The following is a 25,146-nucleotide window of genomic DNA, read 5'->3' as shown; positions in this document are numbered from 1 at the left end:
GTGCCATGGCATTCACACACAGAGAAGACTGCTAGTCCACTAGGTGTTCTATAAAGCGCATCTGGCCAAAAGGAATTGGGCAATAATAAAAGTTCGATTAAAATATACAAAGGGTGAGAGAAACTCAGTGCGAAGGGTCTTTATTTTTGATTTTGGGTTATAAGAACAGAACAGCTCAATTCGAATTAATCAAAACGGGGTTAATAAATCAAAATTTCAGACATGCAACAAAGGTTTTCCAAGGGGAAAGGTTTTTGAGACGCTGGGACAAATCATAAGGGGGTTTTTTTTAACCAAAAATAGCAATCAATTTTGGGAGTCCTGTTCTCAGAACACAAAAACAGCAACAGCGGCGGCAACTTTTAAAACGCTTATTTGGTTAGCAAATTGGGGACACTTTTGTAATTACCTTGAGCTCTTCTTCCAACTCGGAAAGCTTGCGTTCCATAGCTCTTCTTTCGCGTTTCTCAAGTTCAGATAGTGAATTTTTCGTTGTCTGCGAATGTGAAATGAAACAAGATGTGGTTTTTTTTTTTCGGTTTTTCGGTTTTTGATTTTTGGGTCTTGGTTGTTTCTTGTTCAGTTTTTTCGTGTTGTTTTTCGGGGTTTTTTTTTGTATTTGTTGTTCAACAGATCGAAAAAGATATATATACGAGAGCGGGGTGTAAAAAGAGCGAAAGAGAGCGCGAGCAATAAGCTTCACATGAGGGGGAAAAAGAGGCAGCGAGGTGGGTTTATGTGTGATTAAGATATATATTTGATTTTTTAGTGGCATCCTTTAACTAAGTTTATGGTGTTGCGTGTTGTTTTGTTGTTGGTTGTTACTGCTGGCAGTTTGGGTTTATTTGTTTATATTTGTTTTGGCTTTTTTTTTATAGTGGGCTGATGTGGGCGTGGCATGTTAGGGGCGTGTCTGTGTACTTACTGCATTGGCGAATCTCTCAAGCGTTGCACGAGTCTGGACGGCTTCGTCGTCCTTCTGCTTGAGCATCTGCTTCAGCTTATCGTTCTCCAATCTAAATGCGATTAAATGTTATATATAATGGATATAGTTTGGGATCCTTTGATCCTGAGGTGAGTATACTCACTTGGCCGCTTCCCAGAGCGCCTTGTAATCAATGCCGTCGCCATTCTCCGCCTTGTCGTTGCTGCTGGAGCTCTTCGACTCGCTCGTGGTCGCCGTACTCGTGGTGCTGCCCAGGCGGGAGCGAGATGTCCGCTCACTGCCGCTCTATAGGAAACAAAAAATAAAAAAAAACATTAAGTATATACAAAAAAAAAAAAAATTAAAAAAAAAAAGTTGCATCTACAATGCGATTTATAATGATTTATAAACCTGAAAGTTTTAGCCGCAATCCGTATTAAAATTAATACTTGTGCAAACCTTCATAACTATTTTCAACTAAATGTCTTTTTGAAGTTTACGAAATTAGATAATCCTTATACTATACGTTCATATTAACCTCATATTATTAAACTGTAAGCTTTAAAAAAATGTAGTTCTTTACTTTATAGAACTTAGTTCTTTGGTACAAGAAAAATTATTTGCTTGTATATGTTTCTGCATTTAAGTCAATAAACAAAACTGAACTACATAACTTGTGAAGGTATTCAAAGTTTGCACATAATATCTAATTTTATGGTGAGGTTTAAAATATTTTCAGATAAATTAATAAACCATTATTAAACCATAATTGAGCTTATTTGTATACCAACAACAACAACATAGTTAAATAAAATAGTGAAAAATATTTAAAGATAATTTCACCCAACCAAACCACCGGCTTACTTCGTATCCCTCACTCTTCTCCGAGGAGGCACTAATGGACCGCTGAGCCGCACTCTTGGACCGCGTGCGATTGCGGGACTTGCGCTCCTGTTCCCGCAGAGAATTGCTCCTCGTGGCCGCAATGGCAGCCACAGTGGCTCCGGCACTCGTTACTCCATTGTTGGTGGAGGAGCCACCACCTCCATAGGCATTCAAACTGCTATTGGAAGCCGAGAGGGATTTGGTCTTTAGCAAACGGGAACCCTTGAACGAGTTGGAGGCACTCAAACCCGGCGACTTGAAGCTCAATGAGGCGGTGGTCACTCCTTTATCGTAGCTACTCGAATAGGGACTGACATAGCGATCGCTGGTGGAATACGCAGATCCCGCCGTGGAATACGAACTGGGATTGTACCTGGAACTCTCGTAGCCACCGCCTGTTCCATTCGAAGTGGAGGCAGTTGCAGAATTGGAGGACGAAGACGTGGAGGAAACGGTGGACAGAGAGGAGGAGAGAGCAGACGAGGCTTTAGACGACTGGCCGTAATTGTGGCTAATATGCTTGCCCACCACCAGGTGGCTATAGTGGTGACCACCACCACCCACTGAAGGCGAAGCCGAAGCGGATGATGAAGCTGCCATGTTGGGCTGGAGCTGCAGATAGTAGCGATTGCCTTGGTGATGCAGCGATTGCGTTTTAGTTGCTGGCGCATTGGATGATGCATTGGCCGCAGCAGAAGAAGAAGAAGAAGCATGGGATGTGGTGGTGCTGGTGGTTGCTGCTGCTTGGCATGTGGAGGCGGATGGGGTTACACCCGTCGAGGTTGCAGGCTGATGATGATGGGAATGCTGATTCGAATAATGGTTGCTACTGCTGCTGGTGAACTGCTGATAGTGATGATGGTGATGGTGGTACTTGGAAGCCCCGTAATCGTATCGATTGCCCATCGCATTACCATAGCCACTCCGGCCACCAATCGATGAGGCACCTCCTCCGCCGCCGTACAAACTCTCCCGCGAATTGTAGACACTCGCATAGGGACTCTGGTAACTGGAGGCGCCACTGCTGCTGCTCGGGAAGTATCCAGTGCTCAACGGACGACCCGTGCTCCCCGAACTGTTGTAGCTACTCCCATTGTAGTTATACACCCCTGATCCGCTGGCCGAAGGAGCCATCCGCGAACTGGAGGACAACGATCGCCGGCGACTGGCCAGCGGCGCCTGGGTTCTTGATCTCGAGCGAAAGGACATATCGCTGGTGAAAGCTAAAAGAGATGATGATGATGATGACGCCCCATTAGCCATCTCGCCTGGCACATCGTATTTCAATCGTCAGTGCCAAAGTGCAGTTACGCTCGAGCAGACCGAAACCGAAATGCACGTGTCTTTAATACACTTTCCCAACCAAAGAGGGGATTTTCCAATTCTCAAAAGGTTTGCAAAGATTTTGTTCCAAAAAAAAATAATATAATTTAGGAAGATAATTAAATGATTCTTAACAGAATTTCCCCACAAGCAGCGTTCCTAAATTAAATACCATAAGCAGATCATTGGATAGCATTAATATTTTTTATAGACTCAAGTTTATAATAATTCTTGATTAAGGTAACTTAAAAACCCTTAGATTTCCAGAACGAATTTTAGTTCTAATAAGAATAAATCAAACATTGTAATTAAGCCAAAACTCTAATAAATCCAACTGAATTTTACTTCAGAAAAACTTGAAAGAAAAACCTTTCATGAATACTGACAGCTGCTCTTTGATAGTTTCTTTGAACTTTAATTGGATTTCGGGTTTAAAAATCTATATAAAGAACACACATCAATTGAACAGAGATCTCCGGAGAATTATCCACAATTGAAGGGCATTTAAACTTCGATTCTGATCGATTTGTGTTCCATTTTTAGAGGCGCACACAAAAGGCAATTACATTTATAATCAAAGCGAGCACACGAAAGAAATGTTCATGAATTTGGCATAAACAAAAATAAGGGAAAACAAACATCTTTTGTGTGTGTTTACATGTGTATATATCTCTGATATAGTATATATACACGAGGGATATTTCGATATGGAGAACGCAATATTGACATGTGGTTCGGGAATCGGTTTTTGGGAAAACCAAAAATGACGTCAAGGCATAAATTTTGACAATTTTCATTTCGGATTTCGGACGGACGCGTACCTCCGACAGCCATTGGATTTCGTATATCTTCTCACCGGGATGCTCTTGTTGGGATTGTTAGGATTGAAAACACATAGAAAACGTGATAGATGGGGCCGACTATCCCGCAGAAGCAGCCGGTCTGATATTTATTTGTTTCGCCAAGTTGATGCCTCTCATCATCCGCCCACGCGAAACAAACAACAAACACGAAAACGTTTTTCTTTTTTCAAGCGATTTTCCAATGCATATAATTTATGACGGACCGTTTCTGTTTCTTCGTAGACTAATTCTCTTTATCTGACTGAATTTACTATATAGTATATATGGCTCTATCTATAGGACACTCGTCCATGAATGAAGCGGCGTTTAAATGCCTCGTCTTTTGCAATCATTTTCCTCATTTATGCCTTCTGCATTTATTTTATATTGTGGTAACTCAAACGTTTAGCTTGGCTAGAACCACATAAAAAAGCATTAAAACGAAACATTTTAAAAATACGATTTTCTGTTGTGTCATGCCGAAGATAAATGTACTGACCTGGCATCATAAAATGGATTAGGAATTGAATATAAATTTCGAAAAAAAATAACTAATTTAAATAAAATAAATTAGAAGAAGTAACATGAACACAAAAAATATTATTAATGATAGATATTACAATTAATTAAGGTTGTATTTTATAATAATGACGCTTTTAAGAAATAGGAATGTTGAATATCGTTACTTTATTTTATATTTGATATTGAAATTTTAAAAAATTTTAAAGGCACCTCTAACATGAATATTTATTATTTATTATTATGTTTTATATTTAAATTTTAAGAGATTTTAAAGGCACCGCTAACATAAATATTTATTTAATAAATAAGGTAAAAAAAAATTAACTCACAGCAACTTTAAGTTAACATATTTACTTCAATTCTCTTAAACTTTGACATTTACAGTCAAGCAAAAAATAAAAAAAAACTCAGCACGTTCGGCACAAATCAAATTAAAAACTTATCAAAATAGTTGACCATATTTGCGAAAGCAGCCCGAGAGAGCATCAACTTGAAATGTCCAAAAATTGTGCGCAGTTGGCCGAAAAAGGCAACGCGGAGCGATTCCATCAACGGAAAATGAACGAACTCATTGCTGCTGGCAGTCAAATCATCGACTTTGGCTTGGAAAATCCCCTCCGTCGCCGAAGATCCCAGGGGTAAACTGATCTTGGCGTATTGCAATTCATTTTTCCCAAACCCCAACAACGACAATTCTTTGACACGTTCGACAGATCTTTGTGGTTTTTTTTGGTTGGTCTCTCGTTGCACTTGACGTATTGAATTCTTGAGTTTAATTGGGATTTACATTAGGTTTTAGACTTCTTATTGTTTGATTGAATTAGCTAGCTTGGTTTTTGGATGATCTAAACTGAATCGAAACTGAGGTGATGATCCGCTGTGCTGGGCGCACAAAACTCAACTGTGCTGCTCGCCAGCGATTTGAAATGTTTTATTTGAAAGCGAAGCGATCGGAAATAAACACGAAAGAGCAGCTAAAAGCTAAAGAGTGCCCACGCAGAACAAAGAGTCAAGTTGAAGAGAGTGGAAAAGCCGGAAAAGCGGTGAAAATGGAACAAATCATGGGAATATTTTCAACTCGAGTATGAAAACGACGAGGAAAATAATAATAAGAGCAGGGAAAGGAGCCAAATTTTCACATCAAATTGCGCACACACAGAATTCTCGATGTGCGAGTTTTTGTTTTTTTTTTTTTTTGTTCACCTGGTGGGGCAAACGTCTAAATTTAGTAAATCGCACACGTATTTGGCCCAATGTCCGAGACGCAAGATTGTTAACTATGCTGGGGTCAGGAAAATCAGGGGAACAGAGCACTGCGAACTGGGCCAAAAGGCGAAGCACAGTCATTGACACATGACTGCACCTAAAACCACATAAATAAATAAATAAATAAAGATCAAAAAATAAAAGAGAGCTGCGAGCATAGGAAAAACTATTTCTGTTTTGGTTTAAATTTAGCGTTAAGTGCGCGACAGGAGAATCCAATTTGGCTGCTGTCGAGTTTAGAGTTTTTGGCTCCCCCCTTCATAACTGGGCCAAGAAGCAACATTCCCCTGCCCCACAGAGTTTAGTTTACACTTTCGTTGAATGCATTTTCGTGGCTATAAATACCAAATGACGATCCTTTTGCCGCAGGGAGAATGAGGAAGCAAATGCCTGCTGCAAACTGTTATAAATTTAGCCGCACATATTCTCGCTTTTTCTGCAAAGTTCAACGTACGTGTGCCAATGTTTCTTATTATTCTTTTCTATATTCTATATATTTCCTTTGGTTTCGGGTCGAGCCTCTGTAATTGCTGAATTTGTTACAGAATGCATGAAAAACTGTCTCCCGAGACGATTGTGAAAGTGATTTTCCCAGATGTATTTGCCTCTGGTTCTTTGACGGGAAAGAAAATAAAAACCGTATAAATGCAAATTCGCACACTTGACATAGTCAATCAAAGAGCGTCAGTTGGTCTGCCGAAAGTTTAATGGATCGTCTAGGAACCACCATATGCCAAAAAGTACTTATTATTTGATAGTTATCTATTATATATGCCTGTAGTCAAAGTAACATTTTCAATGGAAATAAAGTTCTTAAAACAAAAATTTCGCTTTATTTTGACAGCATTTTTTAAAGCATTAGAGGTATAAAACAAATTTAGACATCGTATTACATCACTCAATTCATGGAAATGTATATTTCGGCACAATATTAGACAAGTGAATGACCAATTAAAATCAATTTTAACGCTTGCCTACATATAATGAGCCATAATAAAATACAAATTTGTTTGAATTGCTTCATTAAACATTTTAAACAAAGCGGTAATCCATCCTCTCAGTTAAATAATTAAAAATTTAATTCTTATTGAGGATTTTTGTTTACCAAACTTTTCTTTTAGGCTGTCTAAGAAAACGACAACAAATTTTGAGTTTAACAAAACTTAATGTTTTTCAACAAAAAATATCTGGACTAATACAAGATATTCTTAACTTGAAATATAAATCTAATAAACCTAGTTATCCAAATCCTAACAACCTTAATGGTTTTGCATTAATCAATTCTATAACGAATTCAAGATTTATGGTGTTTCTTTAATCGTCCAATGAACAAAACAATTAATAATTTGTTTGCAGAAACAAGCGAATCGCACGTTAAACGACAAGATGCACTCAGAAATTGTGTCAGTTTGTTAATAATAGGCGACACCGGCGCTGACACTTGCTCAGATAAATTGTTAACAGGTTCGGTCGGCGGGGCAAGCTCGTGATTTCTTTGGACGCAAATTGGATGCGCACTAATAGTTGTGACCTCGGCCATGAAAGGATTTGCAGTTGCCTTGCACTTACACTCAGATTCAGATTCAGATTCAGATTCCCATTCCCCCCACACGAACAAATTCCGAAAACGCCACAATGCCACGTGCGCACTTTCAAAGTGCCAAATCATATTTTTTTTTTGGGTCGCCCGCTAATTGGAACAGACAGACGGTGCTGAAAAAAAATTGTGGATCTGCCCCACAAAATGGGGCAATGGAGGGGACACCACTCAGCAGCTACTTTGAAGGACGCGAGGTGCTCTTAAATTTGTGACAAGGTGTGACGAAGGCAAAGGCAAGTAAAAAGTTGAAAGAAATTGTTGTCAGGTGCACCAAGGAAATAAGAAATAAGAAAGATATTCTTTCTAATTACTTGGCAAGGTGTGAAATATTCTATTGTTCTTAATATTTTTGTTGTTGTTGGTAGTTAACATATGGTAGGAAATAATTATTGTTAAACTCACCTCCTTATCCTTTTCCTCGTTGTCATTGTTAGACGATTCGTTCTGTCGCTCCTGATCCAATTCCTGCAGCAGAAAAACAAAAGAAATTCTCATTTAAGCATTTTTCCTAATCTTGCGACTAATTAGCAATTTGGCTAAGAATAGTTGGCATACGGCTGGCGGCCCATGGCTCATCTATTCTGACAAACTGCCTGGCAATTAGGCACTCAAATGATGTATCGCCGAGCTAAACTAAACTTACCTCCATGCCGATCTGCACCACCCCAGTTGATCTGCGCTTCGGTTTGCGTCGCCTCTGAATGACGGTCTGTGTGCGATTGTCGTTCTCCTTGTCGTTATCTGCTAAAATAAAAAAAGAAGTTAGATAAATTTTAATATAAAATTTAATAAATAAATAAGATACAATACAATACAATAGTTGGGGGAAAAACAAATTTTAAATTACTTAATTAGAACGTAAAATTTTTAAAAGAGAAATAAGTAAGAAAATATTTTTATTTTAAAACTGTCAAATATTTTTAATACTTCTATCAACAATTGGAAAAATTTATAAATATTTGTAACCCAATTTAAGTAATTAAATTTTTCTGCAATGTCATAAATTCTTTTAAATTTTTATTATCCACTGTAATATTTATGCATTTTTGTAGACATGTATTTACAATTTTGGAAATAAATATCGTAGTTGATCATTTAGCCATATGTACAAGATAATTTCGGCCTTTAAAAATAATTGTGTACATTAATAACATCAAAAAGATCTTATTTAAAATCAGGTGAATACATATTTTATAAGGTACGTTTGGCTTATTCCTTAATTTCCTCGACTTTTCCTTACCCTTATCGTCATGGTTTGACGTGGCATTGGTGGCCGTAGCCGCTGCATGATTGGCACTGGTTGCAGACACTGAATTGGAGGTTGAGTTAGTGGTCGCTGCGGCTGCTGCCGAGTTCGCTCCCGTTGACGTGGCATTCGTTTCGTATTTACGTGCTGAAGGACTCACATAGGCGCTATTGTTGGTGGCCTCACTAGGAGCAGAAACAGGACGACCGACAGAGTTGAGCGACTGATTGGAAGCATTTACTAAAATTAAAGAAAAATACTTTAATAACATATCCGATATATGCTGAATATCTAAAACAACTTACGTGCATTGGGACCGCTGCTGATGCGCCGTTGGACACCAGTTGTGGTGGACAGATTGGCGGCTGCCATCACCGCCGGAGCACTGGGTATAATGGTGCTATTATTGGGCGGATAAGTGCCACCGCTGGTTATGTCCTCCAGTTTAAACTACATGGAAATAAAATCTCTTATTATGTGTTCTCAATTTAATAAAAAAATATACACATTGTTTAATATCAAGTTATGTTTTGAAATGTTTCTCTATAATTGTCGTTTCGTTTGCTGGTTTGTGTGCAATGTATTTGTTCTTACAAAAAGCTATGCCGTGTCTTGAATCATTCGAATGCAGCGGGAGTTAGTTTTTACCAAACATTTAGTAGTAATAAACAAGTATCAGATCCATTTCGCTTTAAATCCATCAGTTAGAGCCCGCAACCCGATACCTAAGCTAAGCAATTTCTGTATTTCCTTGAACCATTCGAATATAGTCATTAAAAAGTTTAACAAAAATGTAGATGTTTTCAAAAATAACATGCCATAAGTTGGAATATTTTTATGTTTTAAACAAAGAAAAGAAATATAAATGCAAGCGAATCCAGAGTGGACTAAGAATGGAAATATTTACACATCAATGTTTAAAAGCCGAATGAATAAGAATTTATGTTTGATTATATACATATGAATCCGAATGGAAATAAATACGCGTTTTTGTAAAATGATACATAGATAAAAGTAATAACTTAATAATGCAGCTACTTAGTTTGTAAGTGAGTCAAGCATAAACTACGAGCAAATTAAAACATGAAGAACAAATGCGTAAATCCAACTTAAAAAAATCTTAAAAATAAATATTTCGGGCGGTAAATATCTGTATTACCCAATTTGAATTAAAATAGGCATAATAACTCTTTCCAATTATTGAATATAAAACTAAAATTTTGGATTATTAATCATCATGTAGGCGTTAATACAGCAGCAAAATAAAATATGTAGATATACGACTAATGACCTTAAACTAAATTTGAAAAGCAATATAAAAACGATGATGTTATATGAAATCGACTAAAGCAAGGGAAACTTCAATATCGTAGCTCTCAACTAATTATACACACACTAATCAAAAGATAAATCCATGCTACACTTAGAGATTAACAAAGTTGATTATTGGCGCACACGAATTGAGCAACCGATCTTCAAGATATTCTTGATCATAAGATATATTGTGGATTAGGCTAATCGGATTCACTTAGAGGAAGGGCAGTTGGGTAATGTGGGCATACCTTGGAGCCGGCATCGAATTTCAGGCGCCAAGAAGGACGCCTTTCTGCTGCGGAAGTTGAAGTCGAGGAAGCAGCACCACCTGCACCACCAGCACCACCACCGCCTCCTCCTCCCGCGCTGCTATCCGTTGTGCGACGAGCATACAAACTGAGTAGCGAATCCCGGGCATTGAAGTCCGGATGCGAGGAAACAGGCGAGGCGGTATCGGATTTGGTTTCCGATTCCTGGCTGCCACTCAATCCCCGCTTGTCCCGCAAACGCACTGGACTTTCCAGGGCAGCAGGAGTGGTGGCCGCGGAGGAGGACTTAATAACCTCCGTGCTGGCCGAAGGAACCGGGATCAGCGGCAAATCCGTGGGCCTGATATGCGGCACCTCCTCTTCGCTGGAGGAACTCTTGGCAACTGGATCAGTCTTTTGTGGTGTTCGGTTGCTTTCTGTGTCTGGTAGCTTATCCCTGGGCCGTGGCATTATCGTATAGCTGGCACTGACCACCGACAGATCCTGATCGCCTTCGGGATCGCTGTTGGCATCGCCCTCGCCCGAAAGGGATCTTCGCACCGGAGCGGTGAGCGTGAACGTGGCTGTGGTGTCGCTTTGGCCAACTGATTGGACTGATGATGGTGGACTGGTGGCAACCACCTCCTCGATCTCCGTCTCATCGGTGGCCGTCGTTGTGGTGGGTATTATGGCTGGCGGTGGTGTGGTGGGCGGTGGCGGCGGTTGCGACTCGTCCCGCTGCTCATTGCCGCCGAGAACCGATGACGTGGCTGATGACGTGGGCGCTGATGTCGATGATGCTGAGCTTGTTTCGTTCTGTTAATAATATTAGTTCGGAACAAATAAAAAAACAGTTGTCCTAAGGCGATGGACGCGAGTGTGTTTTTTGAACAAAATTAACAAAAATCAAAAGGATCTCGCTATACATAGTTTAAATATAAATTGCATACTTTAACGATACTTAAAAGGGTGACGCGATTTGTTTACGCATGCAAATGGGACATGCAAAATGATAATCATCAACATATTCCATAGACATACAGTTTATTGCTATATAAAAATATAAAAAAAATATATATAGAGCCTAGTAAGTAGCACGAAAACTGAACATAGAGATAACTTAAGAAACTGGAACATAATTACAAGTCGGAATGGTAATTACGCTATGGTTCACTGATCTGCAGCTGCTTGATACTGAAATGCCGATGATGGGTAATCAAAAATATATAAAGCTACGCTATATAACGAGTACTCAAACATTTATGAGGCGTGGGCGGGTCAGGGGGCGAGGGCGTGGCAGGGCAGAGCGGAGCTGGCGCAGGAACTGAACTCAACTTGATTGGTTAAGTGTGATATTTTGCGATCGATCACAAACGAACGAATAATAATCAAACGGGAGGCAACGTACGCTAAATGAGCACTGATTGATCGATGAGATTCTGATTGAAATGATGACAGCTTTCGGCTGCTTTTCATTGGGATGAGAATACAGAATGCAGCAGATACAAGTTGTATGAATTTATATTTGTAAAATATATCCAAAGGTGTTAAAAACCCCATAAAGAACTTGACAAACAAATAGCTCTAAATGTATAGCATACTTTTTAGGGCAATAAAGTAAGTACCTGTTGCATTCTGTTTACTACATGATATATTTTCTAAATTACAATTACTATTTAGTATTTAACTCACTCACACAAACAACTAATGAATTTATTTAAATATATTTATATTTTGGTAGAATTGTTTGAGTGAGTAAGTAAATTCAAACATATAAACAGAAAGGGATATCGAAAACATAGGGACACCATAACCATAAGCATTTGATTTTTCGGTTTTTGATCTGGTGTGTATTGCTCAACGTTTTTTTGAGTGGATGTGAACTGCGTTTGTGGACATCGTGTGTGGAGGATGCTGTAATCCCTTGGAGGACTACAGGATATGATCTACGAATGATTCTATGAAGAGAGCTTCCTCGAGTGTGAATGTTTCGGTTTGATTTTTGTTGTGATTGCGTGGATGATTCATTCGGTTAGAGCATCCGTTTTTGGACACTGGAATACTTACGCCGCTGTTGCTAATCGTGTTCGTGGTGGTGGCGCTGATATTGTTGTTATTGTTGTTGTTGGCCATGCCCATGTTCTTCTTCTTGACCAGCTCCTCGGCACTCTTGATCTCGTCCAGGGTAACGCCTTGGGTGGACCGACGCGTCTCCCTCACGCGCTTGGCATGTGCCTTCCGCTGCGTTTCGCTCTCCTCATCGCGCACTGGTGGCACAAAGGATCTAAAAAATGGGTGGGATAAACATTTATTATTAGATAAGTTCAGAAAACATGAAATAAATGGAAACAGAAAATGCAGAAAGGTAGAATAATTTCGTAGAGATGTAAGTAGCAACACTAAAATAACTCAAGCTTATAATAGGTTAACTTTTTCAATAAATTATTTATATTATAACATAGCATTGTTAGTCCGTAGAGATTTTATTTCCGAAGGCTTGGTTTTCTATTAAAAAAAAAATCATAGCAAATGCTAAGCTCTGCATTGGTTTAAACATTTAGAGGACGAAATGTTTACCATAAATCTTATAAAATTAACTGAGACTTTTCAGTTTAAGGTAAATAGCATACAATTGCTTCTAACTCTAGTCAACTGAATCATATTGCAGAAGTAAATCAAATATTCCTTTGTAACTGCTTTTACAATATTGAACATTAAGGTTTAAATATTTAAGGACAACATTTTGTTTGATTTTCTGTATTTTAGTTGCCTAAATAATTTTAGCATACATCATGCCACACAAATATAGTTTTTAATTAGAGCATCAATCAGGTTAGCAGCTGGCTAGCGGGGTTATCTGAACGTCAACAGAAACAACAATTAACTCTCGCTCATTACTTGAAGAAGTTCTTGATCATATTGCTCGCGGATTGCTTTGGCGGTGGCTTGGAGCTCTCCGCATCGCTGACACTGGCCGTGGACGAGCTGCCATTATTGCTCTTTTCAGCTGTTTTAGCTGGTACTTGGCTAATCATTCGACAATGTAGTTTTAAATAAAGAGTTTTAAAAAATAAGTTAACTAAATAATATAAACTCACCTTCGTATTGGTGGGGTCTGTACTGTCGATGGTGAATTGAGCGCCGTGTTTGCCGTGGCTGCTGTACTTGTGGGCGTGGCAATAGTAACCGTCGGTTTCCTGCGGGTTGTTAAAATAAAAATCATATTAGATAAATGGTTCATAGTTCTTGGGGGAATACAGCCAAGAGAAGATAGACGACATTGGTGCGTTGCCTAGGAAAATATGTTAAGTAGTTTGGTGCAATGAGTTTGTTTTCTGAAGGTGTAGACGAGTAGAAGCTAAGCAAAAGCACAAGTAAGGTTAATATAGTGACAACAATTTAGGTTTGGGTTAACAGGTAAACGTAAGCGTGATCCCTTTAACTAGATCAGATTCAAGGCTTAAAAATATTAAATATAATTAATTAAATATAATTAAAAATATTTCTGCCATTTTAGAATCCGTGAGTCAATTCCAAATTAGATTATACATTTCTCATTGAATTTAATAATTTAATACTTATAATATAAATTACTTTTATAAAAGTTCAAGTATTCTAAATGCCTATATGCAAAATACAAATACAAAGTAATAATATAACATTACTACTATCTTTTCTAAACTATAACAACTTTTTACTTAACTTTACTAACTAAAATCTGATCTAGTTTATTGTTTTTCGGGAGTGTTATATGCAAAACAAACCTGTAATACATTGAGTTATCTTTGAGTGAAGCCGATCTTTGTACGCTATATAATTGATTTGTTGCCGATGCTGTTGCTGCTGTTTGTTGCTGTTGTTGTGGTGTGCTTGTGTTGTTGGTGTTCAAGTGGGTGTTGTTGAATGTACTAGTTGTTGTTGTTGTTGTGGAAGTGCTCGTTGTTGTTGTTGTTGTGCCAGCAGCATATCCCAACAGCAGATCGCTTTTGTTATTGTTATTGTTGTTATTATGATTGTTATTGCTACTTAGATTGTTATTGTTATTGGAATTATTGGCAGCATTATTGGCGGCATTATTAGCATTCGCATTCGCATTCGCCGGCAGAATGGGACAGGAATTGGCCTTTATGCGTGCCCTCAGCTCGTTGTACTTTTGATAGAACCTGTCATTCCGATTTTTCAGCGTTTTTTTCGAGGATATTTTGCGAATATTCGTGCGGGCGTACAGGTGGGCGGTGGGCGGAGCGAGCAGGTGGGCGGGCGAGCGGGCGGGTTAGATTTCGGGATAAGCGTTTTGATGAGTTTGTTGTTGGTTTTTTTTTGGTGGTGCGTTGGTGATGCAATTTTTAATTCATTTATTTTTTTTTTTGTTTATTTGAAAGGGTGGGAAAAAAATAAAGCAAAACAAAAACTTTAAAATCAATACAACACTTTGGTTTCCCTTATTTGTTGCCTTTTGCAGTCAACGCTTCACTTTGCCAAATGCGAATGGTGTTATGGAAAATAAAGCTCATTAGTGGGGAAAGCTTGTGATTCATGGAGAATCGGGTGAGCTTTCCCCAGATCGATGATACCAACAGGGGTAAATTTAAACAATTACCCACACAAATTCTTATTATTTTGGGTTATCAAATACAAAATATATATTATATATATTCCGACAAAGGCCGAGTGACTGGTTAAATATTTGCGTGTGAATGTGTGTGTGTGATTATGATAAGCAAATGCAATCGGCAAAAGTGAAAAGCAAACTGCAAAAATCAACCAATAAAAAAAGATATATTTTCGGTGCAACAATTTGGCCGATCAATGTTTGTATATATGCAATCTGTATATACATTTGTGGGTTAATCTGTGATGCGATTGTGTGTTGTGTTTGTTGTGTTTTTGTGTGTGAGCGGCACGCAATGTTTTATTTTATTTGGACTCAACTCACTTTTGATCGTTCTCAAAGCTTTGCGTGCGTCGCAAAATGACGTCGTTGGCGGTCTCCGAGCTGTTGCTGCTAAGCTCTCTATCAGGAACTTCTGCAAGATGATTCAGATATTGATTATAACCATCAGATTTGATTATCAGAATTAGAATGGTGTGCGCTTCAGGGCTTTCAGATAGCAAAATACTAGTTATAATTAGCTAAAAGATAATTTAACATAAAGCCAATAATTTTTAATTATGATATTGACCAACATTTTCTTAAAAAACAAAGTTATATTTAAGATTTTATATATAGACATTACATTTTAAATTGATCAATGAACCATTATAATTCTTAATTCTTGTAACCAGAAGCCTTTCAAATTTTACAAGTATTATAAATACTATCTTATCTGTTAATGCTTGATCGAAAAAAAACAAAAAAAATGCAGTTACACACATAAGAAATATTTAACTGATATTTAGCTGCGATTTGTTTGTTCTGACTTGATATTAATTGTATTCTTGAGCTCCTAAATTGCACTCCATTCTCTCCAAAGGGACTTACGATTATTAGTGGGACTGTCGTTGGGTGTGCGTGGCAGCTTGCGTCGCCAGGGCGCCTCCTCCTCGACTGGATGTTCGGCGGCGTGGATCTGCTGATTGGGCTTGACGTTCTCAGCTGCAAAAGCAATAGATAAGCCATATTTTTTTATATTCTCAATACAGTTAGACAACTCAGTTAGTGGCTTAAGGACGAGCTTATTACAGACAGGGTTTGCTTGACAAGGAACTCCTTCAATGGGGACGCAAAACAAATGCCGACTACCTTCGCTCTCTGAAAGACTTGTTGAGTGTGAGCTTTCCGTGGAATCGCTCAGATCTTCTGCATCGCTCTGGCCAGTGGCCATAACTCCTTCACCTTCACCATCATCATTATTATCATCACCATCATCATCTTCAGCAGCATTTGAAATCGAAGCCTTAGCTTCCATAGCTTCACTTGAACTACTGGCAGCTGCAGTGTGCGTAATTTACAAGCAAAGACAATACACAAATACAAATACAGAGAGAGAGAGAGAAAGAGATACACGATACAGATACAGAGAGAGAAATAAGAGGGGGTTCTACCGAATGAATGAATATGATCATGATCATGAAGGCAAAATATACGAAAGACGAAGGCGTGATCTTGAGTGACTAAAATACGAGAGGCAGTGGCAAATGTTTTACGATTAAATGCTCCAACAACAACACAAGATTATCGCGCATGAGAACCTAAACAGGACCAAAAACAGGACGAACACAAGAGTGTGTGTGTGTGAGAAATCAAAGAAAGCTTTTCGGTTTTAATTATGCAGCCGAGGTAAGGTAGTTATTAACTAATTAGTAGCGAGGCATACGTACCATCCTTTGTGGCATCAGTTCTCACTTCAACGCGAACCAATTTGGTGGGCGTCTTGTCCACATGATTTTCAATCGCATCTGAGATTCTGCTGAAAAACATAAACAATTCAGGGATTAATAACTGATTGAATTTCTAGATAAAAAATAAACTTAAAACATTTAATTTTATGGCATTCGTTTTCCAGGTTGAGTTATATAGTAAGCACATGGATTGTGTATAATTTGTTTTTTAAATAATCTTATTCAATTTCTAGTTAATATCCTGTTTATATTGGTTTTGAACTTTTTATAAATATTATTTTGAAGCTGGATATTTATTTAGCATGAATCACATTTTAATTATAAAGAAAATGTATTGTCATGAAATATTTCAGTTATTCATTATTACAAACTCTCAACCCTTTACGGTTAAAAATAAATTGAAACAAATTAAATGAACCACTGATCTTATCAGTTTTTATACCACTTTTAATTCTATAATTTGTCTGATTTTTCCTCACCTGATTTGACTAGATGGTCGCCGCTTGTTGCGCTTGTTGGCCCGCAGTTCTTCCAGGAATTTGACTATTTTGCGATCGGCCACATCGATGCAGGATTGGCCGGCATAGTTGCGTATGTCCATGTCGGCCAGCGATTCCACGAGCATCTCGGCCGTTTCCCGTTGACCCCAGTGCGATGCCGCATGCAGTGGCGTCCAGCCATCGTTATCCTGGCGATCCACATTACCGCGACCAGCCAGGAGCAATCCCAGCACTTTCGTATAACCCTTGGCGGCGGCAACGTGGAGTGCAGTGGCTCCCGTTTTCGGATGCGGTCTGTCCACCTCGGCGGCATCGCTTCTCAGCCACTTTTTGGCATCGTTCAGCATCGCCTGCTCCTCGGCCTTTCGAGCCTCATCCACATTGATGTTCAGCTCCTGCACCATCTTCTCCATGTAGTCGATCATGGCCATGTGCTGCACATCGATGGCCAAATCCAAGGCCAGATCGCCATCGCTGTTCACAGCGGCCACATCAGCGCCATTTTCCACCAGATACCGCGCTATGCTCACGAACCTGGCAAATCGAATAAACAGTCAATCAAAAATAAATTGTCTGGAATTAGATTTTACACTCACCCGCAGGAGGCAGTGGCATGCAGGGGCGTCCAGCCCTCGTTATCCTGTCGGTTGATATCGGCACCTCGCTCCACCAGAAACTCCACCATGTCCAGATTGTCATCTATGCACGCCTAGAAAAATTAAGGATGAGTTGAGTAAGTAAACGGAACGAGATATTTTATGGTAAAGTAAGAGAATATTACTGGGGAATATACTTATATAGATATAATAATGTATATTGGGATCAGTTCATAAACTAAGTATATATTTCATTTAATTTTTATTATAATTCTGTGATCTTATATTTATAATATCTAATAAATATTATCTAAGAAAATAATAAATAATATAATATTATCATTAAAGATTTAATGGTGCAGTCCTAATATGAATTAGTATCCAATTGCATTTTTAAAATTGGTCTTAATAAATATCTTCTGTGATATAAAATGTGAATAAACTGATGTCAATATACAGTCCATCAGTAAACAACCCGTCTTTTGGACGAGGCTTTTCCATTGTATTTCCCCATCGAAAGGTCAAAACCATAAACATAAATCCTTGAAACCATTTACTTTGGCAAATAAAATGTATTTATTCAATTTTTTATGGCTGGAAAAACAAATTGATTTCCCGAACGAAAATCGTAAATGCAGTGCATCAAAAGTTGAATCAACTTTACGTAGAAGAGATTCGCTGAGCTTTCCGTCTTGTTTTTATAAGAGCTAGTCGAATGTATTAAAATTTTGTTTATCTTGCTAAAACGTAAAAGTAAACAGGCAAAGCAGAGGAGAGACTCCAGCATGGTTGGGTTGTTTATGCGGATTTCCGTTGAACCCGCCTAGACATCTTCGTTTCGTTGGATGGCACATGCACAGCACTGAGCAGTGAACGATGATGATGATATCATCGCCCGCGACTCCGGCGCTTCTTTGGGGCCGTCGCTATCTGTGAGCCAGCAAAGAAAAACCAAAACCAAAACGAAAACCCAACCCACCCGGCCCCAAACCCCATAACAATGTCGGGCTGAGTGGAATGGAGACGACAACGCCTCGTAGTTGCAAATGCCGATAAGCATTCTTTGGCGCAAAAGCCACAGAACAGCCAAATGGAAAGAAAGTAAAAGAATCGAGTCCCACAACAAAAGGCGCTAACTCTATCAATGCACAGAGAACAAAATATCTAACCCAATCACATTTCAATTCAGGTTATCTGTTATCTGTAAGATATTTCGAATTCATGTTTTTTGGCAAATTGTCAAAATCAATAGATTAACATTCTTTGCTTATCATTATGTTAAACACAAATAAAATTTCAAACCTTTCAAATACAGTGCACGCTCGATACACTGAACTAACAAGTAGTTGAGGAATAGGTTATTTAAGTATCTTTAAATTTGAAGATGTATCAGGTTTTTGGGGCATAACACATATACAATATCATGTATGCTCACACTACTAGCAAAAATCTTATTAAAATTCCTTACTAATGTTTTATTGCTCCTTCTTCTTCCAGTGTATTTCCCTTACCCTTTCCCCATTCCCCACTTGATAACAAACCACGTTCGAGGAGTGGGGCATTATAAAAATCAAATGACCGATTCTTGTCTTTGTCTCTCTATCTTTCTTTTCCTTTTCTTGCCGCGGCATATGTTAATTCAAATTTTTTACTGACTGAGCTTTCAAAGTGACTTCTTTGCCGTTGCTTTTAAAATCCAAAAGCAATTTCCATTTCGCAGTAAAACGCATAAAAAAATAAAAAGAAGGCTAGAACGAAAGAGACGGCGGCGGGTGGGCCAAACAATTTGTAAATCTGGAACGCAGCCAATTAATTAATTATGAACAATTTTGATAAACTGACCGACTGGCAGGAAAAGAGGAAAAGGGGGGATTGTGGGGCGGGGGCGGGGCAACGCCCACGCGTGACCATCCACAAACCGACTCGACGACAATGTCCAATGACTTTGTGGTATGCAAACATTTTTGACACGAGCTATTCCATCAGCGAGATCCCTCGATACCCCAGACTTTGCGCTTTAATGTCAGAGCAACGGATTCTACGCTATTTCCATTTGCATTGCCAAACGAAAAACCAGTGAAAAAAAAAGCGAAAAGAAACCAACAACAACAAAAAAAACAGCAAATATAAAAAAAAAAAAACTGCATGCTAAGTTTAGCCTTTTGTTTTGGCACGCCATTGAGCGGCATTTTCAGCCGTTGCACGCCAAATGTTATTCACCTCGCCGCGTTACGTATACGCCGCGTAGGCCAGGCCAACAGCGACTTGTTGAGACGGCTTTCAGACTCTCGGCCGCCAGCTTAACGCGGCTCATTACGCGGTAGTTTGTGAGGCGCCGAGCTCCATTTGGCCCCCGCTTTGTTAACCACCAATGCACATAATTCTGGCTTATAACTCAATAGCCCGAGTAATTCCTTTGATGAAGAGCCAAGCTCAAGAGTTACATGGAAAACTCTGCTTGAGAGCACAGACTAAGAGGCTTAAGTTCTTGTTTAATTCAATAAAGGATTCAATGCATAATACTCGGTTATTACTCTTTGAATAAAGAATATTATTACGCATTAAACTAAAAAATAAATATGACGTTTTTAATTTAATATTATTCATTTTGAAATTACTTTGATTTCCTTTCGCATTGAAGTTTTATTTATTATGCTTTGCCACACTTTTCTTTTATTTTCCTACACTAAAATAAGCAATTTATGGCATTTTAAAATACGTTTTAAAAACAACATTCCGTGCCACTCATTGACCTGCTGCCCGGGAATAAAATTATTCGTTTTAACAAAAAAATGTACGAGTATATATTATAATCGAAATGCCAAAATAGACGAGCGAACCGCTTGAGTTCAATAAATTACAAATTTGAATTAGCGCCACAAGATAAAAGTGCAAAGAATCTACATAAACCATATGATATATACCCTACATATACATATATAGATCAGTTTATATATCTAGGCGTACGTATACCCAAATTTTTCTGTGTGAAATGTTCTAGTGTGCTTCACAGCCTTCAAACAATTTCTTTCGTATCTTTTTCTTTTATTCTTTTTTGAAGAAAAGTTCTCATGTGTCTCAATAGCTTTTCGCCACTAAAAATGCCTGGCATATTTTTGCCAAATTGTATAACGATTTATACAGCGCCGTATGAGTAGGCGCTTTTGGTCAGCAGAATTGTTTCCTTCATTAAATATATCTTTTTTGACTTGGCCAGGTGGAACCAAGACATCTGGCCGAACTGGAGAGAAGTGTGAAAAATAATGAACACTAGCGATTGCAAAATGAAAAATAAACAAACCGAAAGGAAAACCTAAATGGAAACATAAATATAGACAATTTCCTAACAATGTAAAGATTTGGCTTTTAATTGTTCTCAAAAAGAGAAATTGTAATTTGGCACACTTTTACATTTTTCAAAAGTTGTGAATTTACTTAGTTGCTGGAAAATAAAACCTTATCACTTCAATGTTTATTTAACTAAGATTTCAAGCGTGAACAAGCGCTGATATGATAATCGCCTTTCTACAAGCTAAAATTGTAGTTGATAAAAAATATATATTAAAGATATATGACGAATTGTTAATAAGTAAGACGGATTACTCAAAGGAAATTCCAAGAAAAATCATTCAAACATTTGACTTGGATATAGTGAACATTACCCGCTGATAAACGTTGAATATTTATTGAAGACAAAGCCATGAAAGATATATAGAATTTAATATATTTTCCTGCTAAACTATTTCTGAGCCCATGTCGTCATGAATTGGCAAAAATGTAGTATTTATCGCACATTTCCCGCTGTTTCCCGTTTCGTTTATCCATAAAACAAAAGATTTGAAATCGTGTGTGTGCGGCATAGCGCGTGTGGCTAAATGTATAATAATTATAATCGGGCGTCGGCAGAATTGGCAACCAGAAGTAAACGGCAAACAAAATAAATGATTGGATGGATAGGCCTAGAGTCCGAGAAACTCGGTTGTAAAACCGAAACATTTTTAATGGCATACATTTTGTGGCTGGCTATGGCTAGAAATGGTATTATGCAACGCACAGCACACATCAGATACTAATGTATCTGGCAGATACACAGATGCCGACTGCGCGGACTGCAGACATCACATCAAATTGTATCTGGCATAGAGCGAATTTTCATTTTGATCATTCGCATTCGTTTGTTATTTTGGGTGTAAAACACGAAACGAGAAATAAATCAAATCAAGTGTAGCGACCGCATCCATTTTTATATACAACCACAACCTAACAGATACATCCAGAGAGATCATTCCGAATACACGCGCTGCTGCTGCTGCTGCTGCTGCTGCTGCTTTTGCTGATTCTTGAGGATATTCGATTTGTATCTGTTGTGAGTCTGTCTGTTGTAGCCGTGCGTCTCAACAGCTGTCCGTCCCGTCAGTCCGTCGAGAACCGGGCCAAGGTTAGAAAACACGTCAATAAAGCGCGTTAGCCGACAGCAACAAATCTACTAGCGAATGTCTCACAGAGTTTTCTGTACATATTTTCGTTTGGGAAAACTCACGCAGCTTTTCCCAACTCCCCAAACGTTCGATCGATCGGTCGGTCAGGACTCGTCATCGATCTCATCGTCTCACGATCGCCATGTCAACGGATCGGCAATTGTTACGATTATTATGCACTCAACACTGACTATAGCTCAATTTGAGAGAAGTCTTGACAGAATAATTTCTTAATTTATGCGGCGCCAGCTCGCCTCCCCTGCCCTCAAAACACAAATCGAAATATATCAATTGCTAATTGGCAGAAATGTATGTATATAAATCAATTCTTAATTTGAGCATATCACCGAAGGAGGCTGTTTAATAAAACATAGATTGGCACTCGGGGGACACGATAACCAGATTTGATAGTCTTATACGGATGGGTAAATTAAGCAAAACGATAAGAACATTTATAACAACCCGAACAACATATATGAATTATCAACATTTTATTAATTTAAACAAAAATCGAAACATTCATCTTAATAGTTTCACTTCAAAGGGTACAAAATGATTCATTTCATTATAATTAGCGCATATTTCCGACTATCATAAATTTTGTGGTTAAGCCCACGCATTTCCAAAAAATTTCTAATTTTAAAGTTCATAACTATGAAATATACGGACCATTAAATACACTTCTATAATAAACCTCATATTATCCTTGAACTGTATTTAAATGTAAATATTTGAGTCTGAAGGCTTGTAAACACCCGTAATTTATTGCCATTTCTTTGATAATTTCCCACTTGTCCCCCAACGAGTTTGAACGTCAATGCACGCAGCCAGCTTGTAGGCCAAAACAAAATCAAAGTCAGCCAACGGCATGGATACACGGTCACTTGCAACAGCCTCCTCCTCCTCGTCCTCCTCCCCAGTCCTCCGTTTTCTATCTTCCTCTCCATCAGTCAACATCATTCATATAAAGTCCAAGGTAGCCTCGCTACACAGTGGAGCCAAAAAACCTCAGCTATTTATTCTATTTTATAGAATTTTATTCATACATTTAAGGAAATATTTATTACAACAAAATAGTCAAAAACAGTCGTTTATGTTTTTTGAAATGAATGATAAACATTTCTTGATAAAAAAAGTTGTTCATTCTAGTTCCAAAAAGCTAAGGCGTACTTTTTATTTATTTAAATTTCTAAAAAGTCGGCTTCAAATAAAAATATTTTATATTACCGACTAACTAAGCCCGTTCTTATAGATTTCTTGCAGAGCTCTTTAATGTTTATAATATTTAAACTAGTAATCTTGTATCTTTAACCACTGTAGCCTATCCTGTCTGCAGCAATCGTGTCGCATGCCATTGAAAATGTGGTGCAGGTGTGGTGCTTTCGTTGTCAATGCTGCTTATGAATGGAAGGCCCGAAACATTGAAAATATATGAATGTGAAATTGTTGCGGCAAAGGCCAAAGGAAAGCGACTACAAAGAAACTGGCGGGGGTGGACTTTTGCAACCATTAGAGAACTTGTAAGTGCAGGCGATAAGATAATTATTTTAATAAATGCAATCGAAATTCTGCCTTGCGGTTAGGCAAAAACGACAACAGCAAGTGAAGCAAATAGCCGCAGGTTGCGACCGCACTTGCACCGCAGCAGCGTTCAACGTGGCAGGTAATTCAAAACGTTTGCACTGTTCCCATTGTTATTATTATTATTATTGTGTTGTAGTTGCTGTTGCTGTAATTACAGTGCACTCCTCAGACAGTGAGCCCTCCCCGCGTTGCCCGCGCTGAGCAAATTAGCATCTGGTTAACAAGTGCGCCGCGGTTAAACGGTGAAAATCTACGACTCTTCGCTGGCGCAGCATAATTAGAATCAATTATAATGAATTGGAGCACACAGTGAGTGCAAGATGGGAGTGGACTGCCAACATATTTAATAATTGATGCACGAAACCATTTTTGAAATTTAAATAAAAATTTAGAATTTAAGATATAGACCATGTAAACTCCAATGTTTTATTATAGTTATTTATATTTGAAATATGAAGTTAATAGTTATCTCAGCAATCAATAATAAATCAATTCGATACAAATAGGGTGTGGCATAAATGGGTTACTTGTAGTGTTAAATCAATTTGTATTTGATACTGTTTCAAATTTCCTTAATAGTTTGGTTAATATCAACATTCTGGCCAGCGAGATTCTTTTAATGTTATTTTTGTTCGACACAGCACGAAAACGAGTCAAACAAATGAGAGGAAATCTGAAAATGATTTTGCGAAAATCTTTTGGCTTTCAATATGTAAACTCGCCTTCATGTGTGTATGGGTATTGTATGTTTTTCTTGGTTCTTAAAAATAGAACATTTTGTATTTTTCTTATTTAATGCTTTTGGCCGTTGCTGTTTGCCTTTAGCTTGTTGCTGTTGCTGTTCTGGCCATTCGACTTTTAAATCGTCGGCTTGCATTAGCCATGTATTTGTTGTATTTGTTAATATTCGAAATCCGAATTGTTGTTGCGGCGGCGGTGTTGAAACCGCAGAAAGAGCACGAAATACGCAACAAAAACAATGGTCGAGCGTCTAGCGAACGACTATGCACAGTGGGCCTAAAAAAAAGAGGATATTTCTTGACCTTGATTGGGTCAGGAAGAACTTTTGTCTATCATTAAAGAAGATATAATATAAATTGTATAATAAATTCTTACTCATTTACTATAAATTAAAACTAAAAAGCTTTGTTTACATTATACAAAGATAGTTAAATTAAGGTCCGTGATTTTTAACCATCTTATTATATTAGTAAAATTTTTATTCATTTTCAGGGGCTTTATGCTTTAAATATTGTTTGTAAATTTGTAATAATCGAATCAATGGGTCATGGAAATTGACCCACAGTACGACCCACGTCAGCACCACAGTTGGACGGAACGCAACAGTGTCGAAACTGCAGCCCCTTGCGCCCGTTCCAACCCCCACCCCCACCACCCCCTCGCCCGGTCGCGTGATCGCGATTGCAGCAAACTGACGCAACGTTTAGCTCCCTACTAAAAGGAAATCGGCCAGG

The 25,146-nt window shown here is 38.3% G+C and overlaps 1 protein-coding gene across 27 annotated transcripts in view; it reads right to left on the bottom strand.

Annotated features, from left to right (window-relative positions):
* Positions 1–25,146, bottom strand: part of LOC108089430 (protein phosphatase 1 regulatory subunit 12B) — a 30,929-nt gene that overhangs the window by 3,863 nt on the left and 1,920 nt on the right. For 6 of the 27 annotated variants that reach the window (XR_001771282.2, XM_017187640.2, XM_017187637.2 and 3 more), the window contains exons 3-19: positions 17,610–17,722; positions 16,993–17,547; positions 16,493–16,581; positions 15,654–15,767; positions 15,108–15,198; positions 13,936–14,334; positions 13,270–13,368; positions 13,070–13,198; positions 12,239–12,455; positions 10,172–10,987; positions 8,915–9,059; positions 8,604–8,849; positions 8,007–8,107; positions 7,766–7,828; positions 1,089–1,231; positions 926–1,016; positions 410–496 (exon numbers count right to left, since the gene is read on the bottom strand). Coding sequence is in view for 26 of the 27 variants with exons in the window: in XM_017187640.2 (XP_017043129.1) it covers positions 410–496; positions 926–1,016; positions 1,089–1,231; positions 7,766–7,828; positions 8,007–8,107; positions 8,604–8,849; positions 8,915–9,059; positions 10,172–10,987; positions 12,239–12,455; positions 13,070–13,198; positions 13,270–13,368; positions 13,936–14,334; positions 15,108–15,198; positions 15,654–15,767; positions 16,493–16,581; positions 16,993–17,547; positions 17,610–17,722 (3,498 nt within the window). In the remaining variant the exon portion in view is untranslated. Of the gene's footprint in view, positions 1–409; positions 497–925; positions 1,017–1,088; positions 1,232–1,789; positions 3,035–5,284; positions 5,421–7,765; positions 7,829–8,006; positions 8,108–8,603; positions 8,850–8,914; positions 9,060–10,171; positions 10,988–12,238; positions 12,456–13,069; positions 13,199–13,269; positions 13,369–13,935; positions 14,335–15,107; positions 15,199–15,653; positions 15,768–16,492; positions 16,582–16,992; positions 17,548–17,609; positions 17,723–25,146 lie in introns of those variants that run through there. The other 21 variants (XM_017187654.2, XM_017187653.2, XM_017187642.2 and 18 more) reach the window with 20 other exon arrangements.

Source organism: Drosophila ficusphila, unplaced genomic scaffold (genome assembly GCF_018152265.1).
Source record: "Drosophila ficusphila isolate 14025-0441.05 unplaced genomic scaffold, ASM1815226v1 contig_286, whole genome shotgun sequence".
NCBI lineage: Eukaryota > Metazoa > Arthropoda > Insecta > Diptera > Drosophilidae > Drosophila > Drosophila ficusphila.
Note: the sequence above shows the minus strand (reverse complement) of the source record. Positions and strands in the feature narration are given on the sequence as shown.